Below are 13459 nucleotides of genomic sequence, written 5' to 3' on the forward strand. Positions count from 1 at the left end.
CAACCGCCAAAAGCATTTCCAATGCTCTCACCTCAATATATTTATATAGCTATTTAAAATATCTATTCAAATATCTTTCATATCTTATTTTCCATCATTATCAATTAATGTGTGTAATAATGTCGGCATTCATGCGTAGGATTTTAACCTATAACCCGAATTGCCATTGTATTACATTACACACACACACACTCAACCCCCCCCCCCCCCCATCCCCCACCCACAACCAGCCACAAGATCAGATGCTCAACGGTTGTTACATCCCAGAGCCCAACTCAAGAAAGGACCTGATTTACGAATGCATATAGAGTTACAACCGTTTGAGAAAGCATGCAAGATTGAGCAAAAGTGAACAACAATGTGAGATTTGATTAATCTATTTAATCTATGTTAAGTCCTAGGTGATGGAGATCAGATCCACCCTCTTCACCTGAGACACAAACATTCTGGTCCCCCGTTGTAACCATTTTCCCAAGCATCTCCGTGCAGTCATACCTTTGATTATTTTGTGCCACTTGGGCCACAATAGTAAGCCTCCTCTCTGATTGTCTGAGTGTGACCCCCTCCCCACAGGTTACTGCAGCCAGTGTTGCCAGCACTGCCACTACCTGGGTGGGGGTACCCCACCGGAATCCCCACCGGCTAGGTACAAGGTCGTCAAGGCTCTCATTAGCAGCTTTGAGAATTTCCTTGTATATTATGCTTCCCCATCGGGGGCTCTGGCTTTGTAGGACCAACCCTGCCAGGCAGGCTCAGAATCTTGAGGGGGCTGTGCTGCTCAAGTAGATCTCTGACCGCATTTATTTCTCTGTTTAGGCTGCATATAGGCAATTCACAGCAGGTCCATAAAACAGATGGGAACTTCTCTTTGGTGTATGGGTCGCTCAGGTGGGTGTCCAGGATATAGGGTTGGGGATCGTTCCATCATGATAGGACAATAAAAAAATAGATTAGATGTATACTATATTTAAAAATGTATATCCCTCATCTACACAAAATTGAAAGCTCCCTCTCACAACCCCTGCTCATAGACACCCATTGGTTCTAGGATATGCAACCATTTCCTCTCTCACTCACTTTTCCAAACACAAAAACGCACACCACATGGCTGATTGCGGACGATAGAGGCCGAGCGCGCGCCTGCATCCCACACCTGCCGCAAGGGGGAAAGGACGCCAGGGAGAACACAGGACCAAGGATCTCTCTTTGCTCCGTTCATCTTTCCCTCGATCCTGACTAGTCTCCCAGTCCCTGCCACTGAAAAACTTCCCCACAGCATGATGCTGCCACCACCATGCTTCACCGTAGGGATGGTGCCAGGTTTCCTCCAGACGTGACGCTTGGCATTCAGGCCAAAGCATTCAATCTTGGTTTCATCAGACCAGAGAATCTTGTTTCTCATGGTCTGAGAGTCCTTTAGGTGCCTTTTGGCAAACTCCAAGCGGGCTGTCATGTGCCTTTTACTGAGGAGTGGCTTCCGTCTGGCCACTCTACCATTAAGGCCTGATTGGTGGAGTGCTGCAGAGATGGTTGTCCTTCTGGAACGTTCACCCATCTCCACAGAGGAACTCTGGAGCTCAGTCAGAGTGACTATCGGGTTCTTGGTCACCTCCCTGACCAAGGACCTTCTCCCCCGATTGCTCAGTTTGGCCGGGTGGCCAGGTCTAGGAAGAGTCTTGGTGGTTCCAAACTTCTTCCATTTAAGAATGATGGAGGCCACTGTGTTCTTGGGGACCTTCAATGCTGCAGAAATGTTTGGTACCCTTCCCCAGATCTGTGCCTCGACACAATCCTGTCCCATAACTCTATGGCCAATTCCTTCAACCTCATGGCTTGGTTTTTGCTCTGACATGCATTGTCAACTGTGGGACCTTATATAGACAGGTGTGTGCCTTTCCAAATCATGTCCAATCAATTGAATTTACCCCAGATGGACTCCAATCAAGTTGTAGAAACATCTCAAGGATGATCAATGGAAACAGGATACAACTGAGCTGAATTTCGAGTCTCATAGAAAAGGGTCTGAATACTTATGTAAATAAGGTATTTCTGTTTTTTATTTTTAATACATTTGCAAAAAAATCTAAAAAACTGTTTTCACTTCGTCAATATGGGGTATTGTGTGTAGATTGATGAGGGAAAAAATAATTCAATCATGTTTAGAATAAGGCTGTAACGTAACAAAATGTGGAAAAAGTCAAGGGGTCTGAATACTTTCTGAATGCACTGTATATTTAGGATTATATTGGTTATATATTTTGTTTTTATAAACAGGCTCACCTTAATTTAGCTGGAAGACATGAATCTGAGGCGTTGCTTTTATTCTCTGCACCTTGGATGACATCAGAGAGACTGCTTGGGGGCACAACGTCACCTTTATCAAACATCACATGAAGGCGATAGTTGACCATCTTTATCGTGATGAAGAAGATGGTGACTGAGGTGCAGTATATACTAAGTGCCAGGGTGGTGGGCGGAAGAGCCTGAGGAAAAAACACACAAACTCCCTCAATATCTCAAAACACATATCCTGACAATAAAATAATCTTCCATTTAAAAAAAATAGTTAATCTTCTTCATCACAGTGTGCAGAGTGCATCCCAACCTTTCCTCAATAATATGACAACTAGTCTCAAATTAAGTCTGAAACATAACTCTTCATCTTGGGTGTAGCACCAACACCAGAGCAGCTATTTGTGGCTGCAATATTATGCTCAAACAGCCAAGAGTGATACTGAAAGAAAGAAAGAAAAAATACAGGAAAAACTATTGTCTGAGGATGATCTGACTGAAAAGTCAATGCTCCGCCCATATAATGTAGTCATGTGGCCCCTCAGCTACATACTGAGATGTGTGAGTCATCAGACAAATCAACCTGTCAATAGAAACAAATATGTGCAATAGCCATGGTGTTCATTATGTTGAAACACAGGTATGCTATAGGCCTACATGAAATTATGAACAGTAAAACCGTGGCCTTGTGACTTGCTCTGATCTATAATTCAGAGGAACAGTCAGCCTAAGTGATGTCATACGTTGTGTGCTTAGCTCCTTGTCATCAAACGCCGAGGACCATGTAAACAAAAATCAAAATCACACAATAATATTGTATTCAATTTGTATTTTATTTTACCTTTATTTAACTAGGCAAGTCAATTAAGAACACATTCTTATTTACAATGACGGCCTATTTTATTGTCAAGTAATATATCAACCAAAAACAATTAATTGACAATAGCTATTTCTATCTTATTTGTATATCTATTTTCTGAGAAATCAAGAGAATGGAAATTCAGGTCCTTATGAAGTGACACAATATCACATTCTGTGGTATAGGGAATAAAATAAGAACTTGAAATAGAGGACAAAACTAATCTGCTTGAAATGGGTTAGTGGTGGGACAATATTACACCATTACATAAGAATGACAGTCCTTCATCACTTTAACATTTGCACAAATCATCAGAAGGCTTTTGGTCTTCAGAGTAGCTCATACTGTATGTCGTTTGACCTTTTTTTATCAAGTTATTTATAGATAAACTATGAAACAAGCTTTGTGGGTTTTTTCTTAAATCAATATTAATTGAAACCACTCCTTAAGAGAGCCTTTGCCTTTATTTAACCAGACAAGAGGTCATATTCTGAAACATAGTAGGCCTATTCTGTACTAAATATAGCATAGAATTCTTGAAAGAAAATACATGCAATTCCATTACGATGGGAATAAAGGGACCGATTAAAGAGACCACAACCACACCATCTGGTGCCGGAAATTATTTTTATAGGCTATTTTGACCAAATTATACCAAACCCAAACAGCATCATTAATGACGTAGGCCTACTAGCCACTAAAATAAATAGATCAAATGCAGATGAGTGCCTGCTGTAGGCTACACTATCACATCCAAAAGGGAGATAAAGGTGTGCCGCCGTTTGTCTTTGTGAATGCTGGGTAGGATACCTACAGACGGTGTTACAATGCCTGGACTTTTCTGCTTTTTCATCACTGTGGCAGCCATGCGTTCCATCACTGTACTACACACTAGCCTACAGCATGAAGAGAAAAATGCGACAATTCCATTTGCTGCCAATACAATTAATAAATAAGCGGAAACGTTTCAGTGCTGAGGATAAAATTACCACTGTAAATAAAAGATGAGAACGGCATGTTCCTCCAAGAGAACCGTGTTTGTCAATGAAAAGGAAGCTTCGTTCAATGAAAAGGAAGCTTCGTGATGCGGCGCACTAAAAGCTTATCCTACACAAGATCTGGGCCTTCGATTTAATTTATACTCACCAAATGTAGTGATAGTGGCAACATAAGAAGGAACATCCACAAATAGAGGTGACAGGAGTTATTGAATTTGTTCTGGTCCGGATCATGGTACCAACCTCCGGTCAATGATGCCCAAACCCCCTGACGCAGAGTCTGTACCACTTGCGAGCCCATCCTCCTCAACTGCGATGGATTCGTATCACGATGTACAAATGCATATGTAGCCCATATACTACGCTGTTACCATGTTGAAACTATAGGCCTACTGGCTCTATCAAGCTATCATTCGCGATTTACTCGCCGCATCATTTCATCCGAATGTCAGATCTCACATGGTGCGGACGGCTCTCTCTCATCCTCTCTTCCTCTCTCCCTCTGTCGGTCCAGATTAGTGATGTACGTAAACTCTGGATTGCTGATGCTATGTATTGTCCATTGTGTGGCTTTGAAGCCACCGTTCGGCCATATTGGCCCTCCCCAGTAGGCGCAGTCCTCCATAGGAATGAATGGAATTCTACAGTATTTCAATTAAACGTTTCAAGGACAAAATAACATGTATTTAAGTTTTTTTTTGTAGTGGGGACAGTAACATTAGTAATCTCAACAACAAAAAATACTTTAAGGAAAATGTTTATTTTTTCATTTGTTTATGTTTAGCTCACATAATATAATTTAAAAGTATGCATTAAGGTGTCTGTAATAGAATAAACGTGTCTAAAACGAATGTAGACATTAATACATGCATTTCTATAGCTTCCCCCAAAAAAATTTAAGACAGAGGAGGAGGAGGAGTACTAAGATGGCTGCGCGATGGCTCCAATACAGCGCCCACTGTTAGTCATCCAGGGTTTATACACATCACTGGTCCAGATGCGCAGCTCGTGAGAGAGCAATAGCAGCAGCCTCTCCTCCGGTTATATGGTGCTGCATCACTAAGACTAAACCCTCGTGCGGTTTATGAGCGGATCCTGAATTGAATCGACCTTATGGTTATTGGCATCGTTTCACATTTATAATTGACTCTAAATCAAAATAAAATTTATTTATATTCGTAGGGATGGACATTATATATTTAAACAAATATTATTGAAAGAAAAAAGTATAATCTTGATGATTGAATATAAAGCCTAGATAGGCCACGAATCATGCAATGTCCCCATCGAACATGACAATGACAGTAGCCTTGCAGTGATTCAAATCAAAATAAACCCAGGAGTTCTTATAATAAGACGAATTATAGGCTTAGGCCTACATAATGTCAATAACATATACACTGAGTGTACAAACATTAGGAACACCTTCCTAATATTGAGTTGCACCCCCTTCTGCCCTCAGAACAGCCTCAATTCATTTGGGCATGGACTCTACAAGGTGTCCAAAGCGTTCCACAGGGATGCTGGCCCATGTTGACTCCAATGCTTCCTATAGTTGTGTCAAGTTGGCTGGATGTCCTTTGGGTGGTGGACCATTCTTGACACACACAGGAAACTGTTGAGCGTGAAAAACACAGCAGCATTGCAGTTCTCTACACACTCAAACCGGTGCGCCTGGCACCTACTATTGTCTTGCTGCATGACCCAGCTGCGCTTCAGCTTCAGCTCACAGACGGATGGTCTGACATTCTCCTGTAGAATTCTCTGATACAGAGCAGAATTCATGGTTCCTTCTATTAAGGCAAGTCGTCCAGGTCCTGAGGCAGCAAAGCATCCCCAAACCATCACACAACCACCACCATGCTTGACCTTTGGTATGATGTTCTTACTGTGGAATGTAGTGTTGGGTTTTCGTTTTTCTCAGGACCTGGACGACTTGCCTTAATAGAAGGAACCATGAATTTTGCTCTGTATCAGAGAATTCTACAGGAGAATGTCAGACCATCCGTCTGTGAGCTGAAGCTGAAGCGCAGCTGGGTCATGCAGCAAGACAATGATCCAAAACACACAATCAAGTCTACAGGAAAATGGCTAAAAAGCAACAAATTGGAAGTTTTGGAATGGCCTAGTCAAAGTCCAGACATAATCCCAATTGAGATGTTGTGGCAGGACTTGAAACGAGCAGTTCATGCTTGAAAACCCACACGTCACTGAGTTAAAGCAGTTCTGCATGGAAGAGTGGGCCAAAATTCCTCCACAGCGACGTGAGAGACTGATTAACAACTACAGGAAGCATTTGGTTGGAGTCATTGCAGCTAAAGGTGGCACAACCAGTTATTGAGTGTAAGGGGGCAATTACTTTTTCACACAGGGGAATTGGGTGTTGCATAACTTGGTTTATGAAATAAATGAAATAAATATGTAATTGTTGTGTTATTTGTTCACTTATGTTCCCTTTATCTAATATTAGGTTTTGGTTGAAGATCTGATAACATTCAGTATCACAAATATGCAAAAGTAGAGAAAATTAGAAAGGGGGCAAATACTTTTTCATAGCACTGTACATATGAGCAGCTGCAAGGTAGATCCCCCTCTGATCGCAGTCAGGGAAAGCGCTCGAAGAGTAAATGGTTACATGTCACTTATATAGTGGGAGGTGAAATTACAATCATATTTTTTACACAACAGTTATTTTATACAAGCAACCCTTAAGAAGTTACAACAGCTCACCCCAATTCTGCCACAACAATTCCCCCTTTGATGCTATGGAAACCATATGCATCACCATACATGATATATCTGAGCTGTTGTCAGACAGAACTTAAAACCTTCTGGTTTCTGGGAAATTGGCATTTTACACAGAAAGGGGTGGTCTGAATGGAACTCCTGAAAGCTAACTTTATAATAATAATCTGGGGAAAAGGGAGGTTCATAGGGATCAGGGTCATTTCCAATAGGGCAATCTGGATTCCCAATGAAGGGTGAAAGAGTGGCCAGATCCGTCAGGTCATTTAAGTTAGCTTCGGTGGTCATAACCATCTGGTAGGGAGGAGATACTGCTGTTTCACACAATCTCCTCACCGAGGTCATCAGGCATGAGAACAGACAGAACATTCTTGACCCACCACCGCACAGGTAACTCCCTGAGATGCTAGGAGAATGTCCAAAGCCAATCTACTCTGTAAGACCATAGTACGCATAGCCACAGGTTCAGCAGTTCATTCTTCCATAGCAGTAGCGTTACCTATTATTTCTACCTCATTGGCTAGTTCTCTAATGGAATCAAGCACAGTTGTCATGCCAAAATTGGGAATTAATGCAGAGAAAAAACTTTTTGCAGTGCCAGGTACTGACGCTCGTCGGATGTGGCAGGGCTTGAAAACTATTACAGACTACCAAGGGAAGCACAGCCGCGAGCTGCCCAGTGACACAAGCCTACCAGACGAGCTAAACCACTTCTATGCTCGCTTCGAGGCAAGCAACACTGAAGCATGCATGAGAGCACCAGCTGTTCCGGATGACTATGTGATCACGCTCTCCGTAGCCGATGTGAGTAAGACTTTTAAGCAGGTCAACATTCACAAGGCCGCAGGGCCAGACGGATTACCAGGACGTGTACTCCGAGCATGTGCTGACCAACTGGCAAGTGTCTTCACTGACATTTTCAACATGTCCCTGACTGAGTCTGTAATACCAACATGTTTCAAGCAGACCACCATAGTCCCCGTGCCCAAGGACTCTAAGATAACCTGCCTAAATGACTACCGACCCGTAGCACTGACGTCTGTAGCCATGAAGTGCTTTGAAAGGCTGGTCATGGCTCACATCAACAGCATTATCCCAGAAACCCTAGACCCACTCCAATTTGCATACCGCCCCAACAGATCCACAGATGATGCAATCTCTATCGCACTCCACACTGCCCTTTCCCACCTGGACAAGAGGAACACCTACGTGAGAATGCTATTCATTGACTACAGCTCAGCATTCAACACCATAGTGCCCTCTAAGCTCATCACTAAGCTAAGGATCCTGGGACTAAACACCTCCCTCTGCAACTGGATCCTGGACTTCCTGACGGGCCGCCCCCAGGTGGTAAGGGTAGGTAACAACACATCTGCCACACTAATCCTCAACACGGGGCCCCCTCAGGGGTGCGTGCTCAGTCCCCTCCTGTACTCTCTGTTCACCCATGACTGCATGGCCAGGCACGACTCCAACACCATCATTAAGTTTGCCGACGACACAACAGTGGTAGGCCTGATCACCGACAACGATGAGACAGCCTATAGGGAGGAGGTCAGAGATCTGGCCGTGTGGTGCCAGGACAACAACCTCTCCCTCAACGTGACCAAGACAAAGGAGATGATTGTGGACTACAGGAAAAAAAATAGGACTGAGCACGCCCCCATTCTCATCGACGGGGCTGTAGTGGAACAGGTTGAGAGCTTCAAGTTCCTTGGTGTCCACATCACCAACGAACTATCATGGTCCAAACACACCAAGACAGTCGTGAAGAGGGCACGACAAAGCCTATTCCCCCTCAGGAGACTAAAAAGATTTGGCATGGGTCCTCAGATCCTCAAAAAATTCTACAGCTGCACCATCGAGAGCATCCTGACTGGTTGCATCACCGCCTGGTATGGCAACTGCTTGGCCTCCGACCGCAAGGCACTACAGAGGGTAGTGCGTACGGCCCAGTACATCACTGGGGCAAAGCTTCCTGCCATCCAGGACCTCTATACCAGGCGGTGTCAGAGGAAGGCCCTCAAAATTGTCAAAGACTCCAGCCACCCTAGTCATAGACTGTTCTCTCTGCTACCGCACGGCAAGCGGTACCGGAGTGCCAAGTCTAGGTCCAAAAGACTTCTCAACAGCTTCTACCCCCAAGCCATAATACTCCTGAACAGCTAATCATGGCTACCCGGACTATTTGCACTGCCCCCCCACCCCATCCTTTTTACGCTGCTGCTACTCTGTTAAGTATTTATGCATAGTCACTTTAACGCTACCCACATGTACATATTACCTCAACTACCTCAACTAGCCGGTGCCCCCGCACATTGACTCTGCAACGGTACCCCCCTGTATATATAGCCTCCCTACTGTCACTTTATTTTACTTCTTCTCTTTTTTTTCTCAACACTTTTTTTGTTGTTGTTTTATTCTTACTTTTTTTGTTTAAAATAAATGCACTGTTGGTTAAGGGCTGTACCTGTTGTATTCGGCGCATGTGACCAATAAAATTTGATTTGATTTGATTTGATTTGATTCAGCAGTTCATTCTTCCATAGCAGTAGCGTTACCTATTATTTCTACCTCATTGGCTAGTTCTCTAATGGAATCAAGCACAGTTGTCATGCCATAATTGGGAATTAATGCAGAGAAAAAACTTTTTGCAGTGCCAGGTACAATGGTCCTCCTATAGAAATGGGAGAAATAGTGATTTGGGGGTACTGGGATAGCACGCACAGCAGGAACAACATAGGCAGCATAGCATGATCCTGACCAGTTTGTAGGCAGATAATAGTAGACTTTCCACCCACCCACACACATGCGTGCAGTAGTACCTGGTATTTTTGAGTCTATAATGTATTCCCAATGACATGTTAGGGTGGAATGTTCAATTTCTCAACAGTAAGGGTAGGGTAAGGTTATTGTTGACAGAAAGGTTATATTTACAATCACTTTCCCCCAACTGGGGACCGGTTCCATTTTCTATATAACTCAAATAACCTTGGGGAGAGTGGGCCAGGGTGATGGGCTGCTTGGGCAGAGAGATGTGATTCTTAAAATAAAATCTTGTCATATAAAAACATCTCAACCTCCACCCAATCAAGCTCTCGGTCTGTAAGGTTACCTTTTTTGGTCCACATCAATATTTCATACGCATTAAGGGGTATAGCGGTACTGGAGCGCCAAGTCTAGGTCCAAAAGGCTCCTTAACAGCTTCTACCCCCAAGCCATAAGACTGCTGAACAATTAATCAAATGGCTATTTACATTGAGCCCCCCCCTCCTTTTATTTTTACACTGCTGCTACTCGCTGTTTATTATCTATGCATAGTCACTTTACCCCTACCTACATGAACCCCCGCACATTGACTCGGTACCGGTACCCCCTGTATATAGCCTCGTTATTGTTATTTTATTGTGTTACTTTTTGTTATTACTTTTACTTTCGTTTATTTAGTAAATATTTTCTCAACTCTATTTCTTGAACTGCATTGTTGGTTAAGGGCTTGTAAGTAAGCATTTCACGGTAAGGTCTACACCTGTTGTATTCGGCGCATGTGACAAATCAAATTTGATTTGATTTGTATTGCTAGCAATGGCATAGTCTCAGCACTGTCTGGTAACAGTCCACAAACCCAACAATCTGATACATTCTGTAGTACAGACACATAGCTACTTGTAAGAAAGTGTTTGACCCGGAGAAAACCCCAAAATGTTAATGTCCTCTTTTTCTTCTCTTCAGGTCAGCGGGGTCATCAGAGTCCAGGTTTAGGTCAGCGGGGTCATCAGAGTCCAGGTTTAGGTCGGCGGGGACATCAGAGACCAGGTTCAGGTCAGCGGGGTCATCTACATCTCCCCCTGTGGAAGCCGGGCCTCATTGGAGCGGAGAGGTCGGGGAGAGGTTACTAGCACGTTCACCCGCCTCTGGCTCGAAGTCTGCTACCACCCAGAGGATGCCCACAGCCACAATAGCTGCGAGTCCCAGGGTAAGCAAAGTGCCCCTACTGGGTTGTGGGAGTAACAGGAATATCTTATTCTTCCGGCTCTGCTACTTGCTTACAGTGGGACGGTCGTCTGGGGGAGTTCGGGCAGCAGAGACCTGTAAATGAACAGCTCGAATACAGTTAGTCAGAGCTATACATTACTTCATCATAGTATCATTCAACAGATGCAGATCTGGGACTGCAGCTGGTGGTGACGCGGGGGTCCTCATGGGACAGGCCATCAGTACCTCATGTGGACTGAGGCCAGTTTTCCTGACTGGGGTGGAACGCATTGAAAACAAGGCTATGGGTAGCGCATCCACCCAGGTAAGCCCTGTTTGAGCACATATTTTTGCCAGTTTATTTTTCAGAACACCATTGTAGCGTTCTACAAGTCCAGAACTTTACGGGTGAAACGGTACACATGTCACGTTGTATAATGATTAGAAGACAGGCGCAGGAATACGTATATGGGGTTTTATTTACTCCACCCAACACAAACACGTATATATACCAAAGGGATGTAACCCAAACAAAGAGCGAGGTGTAACCTCTACACAATACACAGGACGAGACCCGTAAACAACAAGAGCACAATACACGGTACTCACGAGACCAACGGACATGGGACAATAATCGACAAGGACAATGGGGAACAGAGGGCACATAATTTATATACACATACTAATCAGGGGGAACGGGAACCAGGTGTGCGTAATGAGACAAGACAGTCCGGGGTTGGTGGTAATGATCCATGTCAGTGACGCCTAGAAAGCCGGAACTGGTGAACGGAATGAGCAGCAGTACTGGGGAGATCCGTGACAACATGCAAATGTAGCTATCTTTGAGTTGAAATGTGTCCCCCTATCTTTATCATAACTTTGTGGTACACTGAATCGTGGAACAATATCATATAACCCAAGGCACATGCCTCAGGAAGCATTTCTTTTATTTGATTTTTTTATTATTATTTTACCCCACTTTTTCTCCCCAATTTCATAATATCCAATTACGATCTTGACTCATCGCTGCAACTCCCCAACAGGCTCAGGAGAGGCGAAGGTCGAGTCATGCGTCCTGTGAAACCACACTCCTTAACACCTGCCCACTTAACCTGGAAGCCAGCCGCACCAATATGTCGGAGGAAACACTGTTCAACTGATGACCGAAGTCAGCCTGCTGCTTTGACGTATGGCTTGTGTTCTGTACTTTCTGTCCCTTGGACATCAACTAGTCAAAATATTAAACCTGTTGTTTAACAAATCTGTTAGGGCCTTCAAAAAGTTGGTGCTCTTTCTTGTTTTTCCACAGCCCTTGTACTAAATATATTTGGATCTACTCACTTCAATTTTGGACAGTGTTCCACGTAATTGCAACAGATTATTGTTTTTAGATGACATTACCTTCTTACTTAAATCACTGGTGTTATTCAACCTCTATCAAATTTATAAATAATAATTGGAAATAGTCAAAAAACGTATCTTATTCAATTATTCATACCTCTGTTCCAAATGTTCCCACTGTGTCCTTTACAGCCTGAATTCAGTGAGTCCCACTCACTTTCACTGGTGGCTTATCTATGGGTCGACAGGAAGCTTATCTTGAACCCAAACACCAAATGGCGGCCTCTACTTTAATATCAGTCCCAAGCTCAAACCCTCTGTTCGCTTAGGCGCATAATAAAACTAAATTACTAAGCTATTGCATTATTAGGGTGCTATCTGAAAGCCACTAATAACATACAGTATTACCATTCACCATACTGTCAACACTCATTAAATTTGACATCAACTGATAGATCATGATTACCATGAATCTTTCAATTTTACTTTCTTTATCACTGTCTTTGTTACTTTCACTAGTCTCCATATCTGTTCCCTTCAACTAGGACCCTTTACTCTTTCCAAAAGGAAAGCTCTCTCAATCACTTATGCTAATACACACGGATCACTCTCAAACAATGATCTGCTCTCACCCCTATTGTACCTAGAGCTACAAACAAAAAGGTTTAAAACCCCCAAAAACAAACATGATAACTTCTGTTCACCGGGATGCCATTGTCCACTTTTACGTTCTCCTTATTGGAAAGCATTGTTAGCATTTTAGTGAATATCCAATTTCCGTTGGATATTCACTTTCTATTTCACACTCATGAAATGTCTATTATTTTGAGATTAATATGTAATGTGCCGAAATTATAAAATACATCAGCCAATTCAGAAGGAGGGGAGAGATAAACTTTGGAGGGAGCTTCCTTTTAAAGATAGCTCTCGAGACTAGAGTTTCTTTCTAAGATCAACATTTATTATAACTGGGCTAGCACTGCCTATCAGTCCACTAACATTGGAGTGCTCTGTCCATAATGAGTCTGGAACTTGAGACAGAATAGACTGAGAGACAGAGCCAGTTTCCCACTCCGTCTCTGGGAGTGGTTCAATTTCCCTACTCACGAATTGGTTTAGAATTTCATTGTTAGGGATATCAACGAAAACTCCATCGGGAGTACTATAAATCGTAGCATTTAGTGTTGTCAGCAAGTCTCTTCCCAGTAAATTAAATGGTTGAGTGGTTGAATATAGGAAATCCTGTTCA

At 43.2% G+C, this 13459-nt stretch overlaps 1 protein-coding gene across 1 annotated transcript in view; it reads right to left on the bottom strand.

Moving 5' to 3' along the window:
- The window catches only part of pcnx2 (pecanex 2), a gene marked incomplete at its 5' end in the record, with an annotated part of 36139 nt that extends 31689 nt beyond the window's left edge, over window positions 1–4450 (bottom strand). Inside the window, 2 exons of the mRNA XM_084141976.1 lie at window positions 2281–2483; window positions 4298–4450. Coding sequence (XP_083998102.1) covers window positions 2281–2483; window positions 4298–4450 — 356 coding nt within the window. The remainder of the gene's footprint in view (window positions 1–2280; window positions 2484–4297) is intronic.
- Window positions 4451–13459: the final 9009 nt, after the last annotated feature.

The sequence above is a fragment of the Coregonus lavaretus genome (assembly GCF_964263955.1).
Source record: "Coregonus lavaretus genome assembly, chromosome: 25".
Classification (NCBI taxonomy): Eukaryota; Metazoa; Chordata; class Actinopteri; order Salmoniformes; family Salmonidae; genus Coregonus; species Coregonus lavaretus.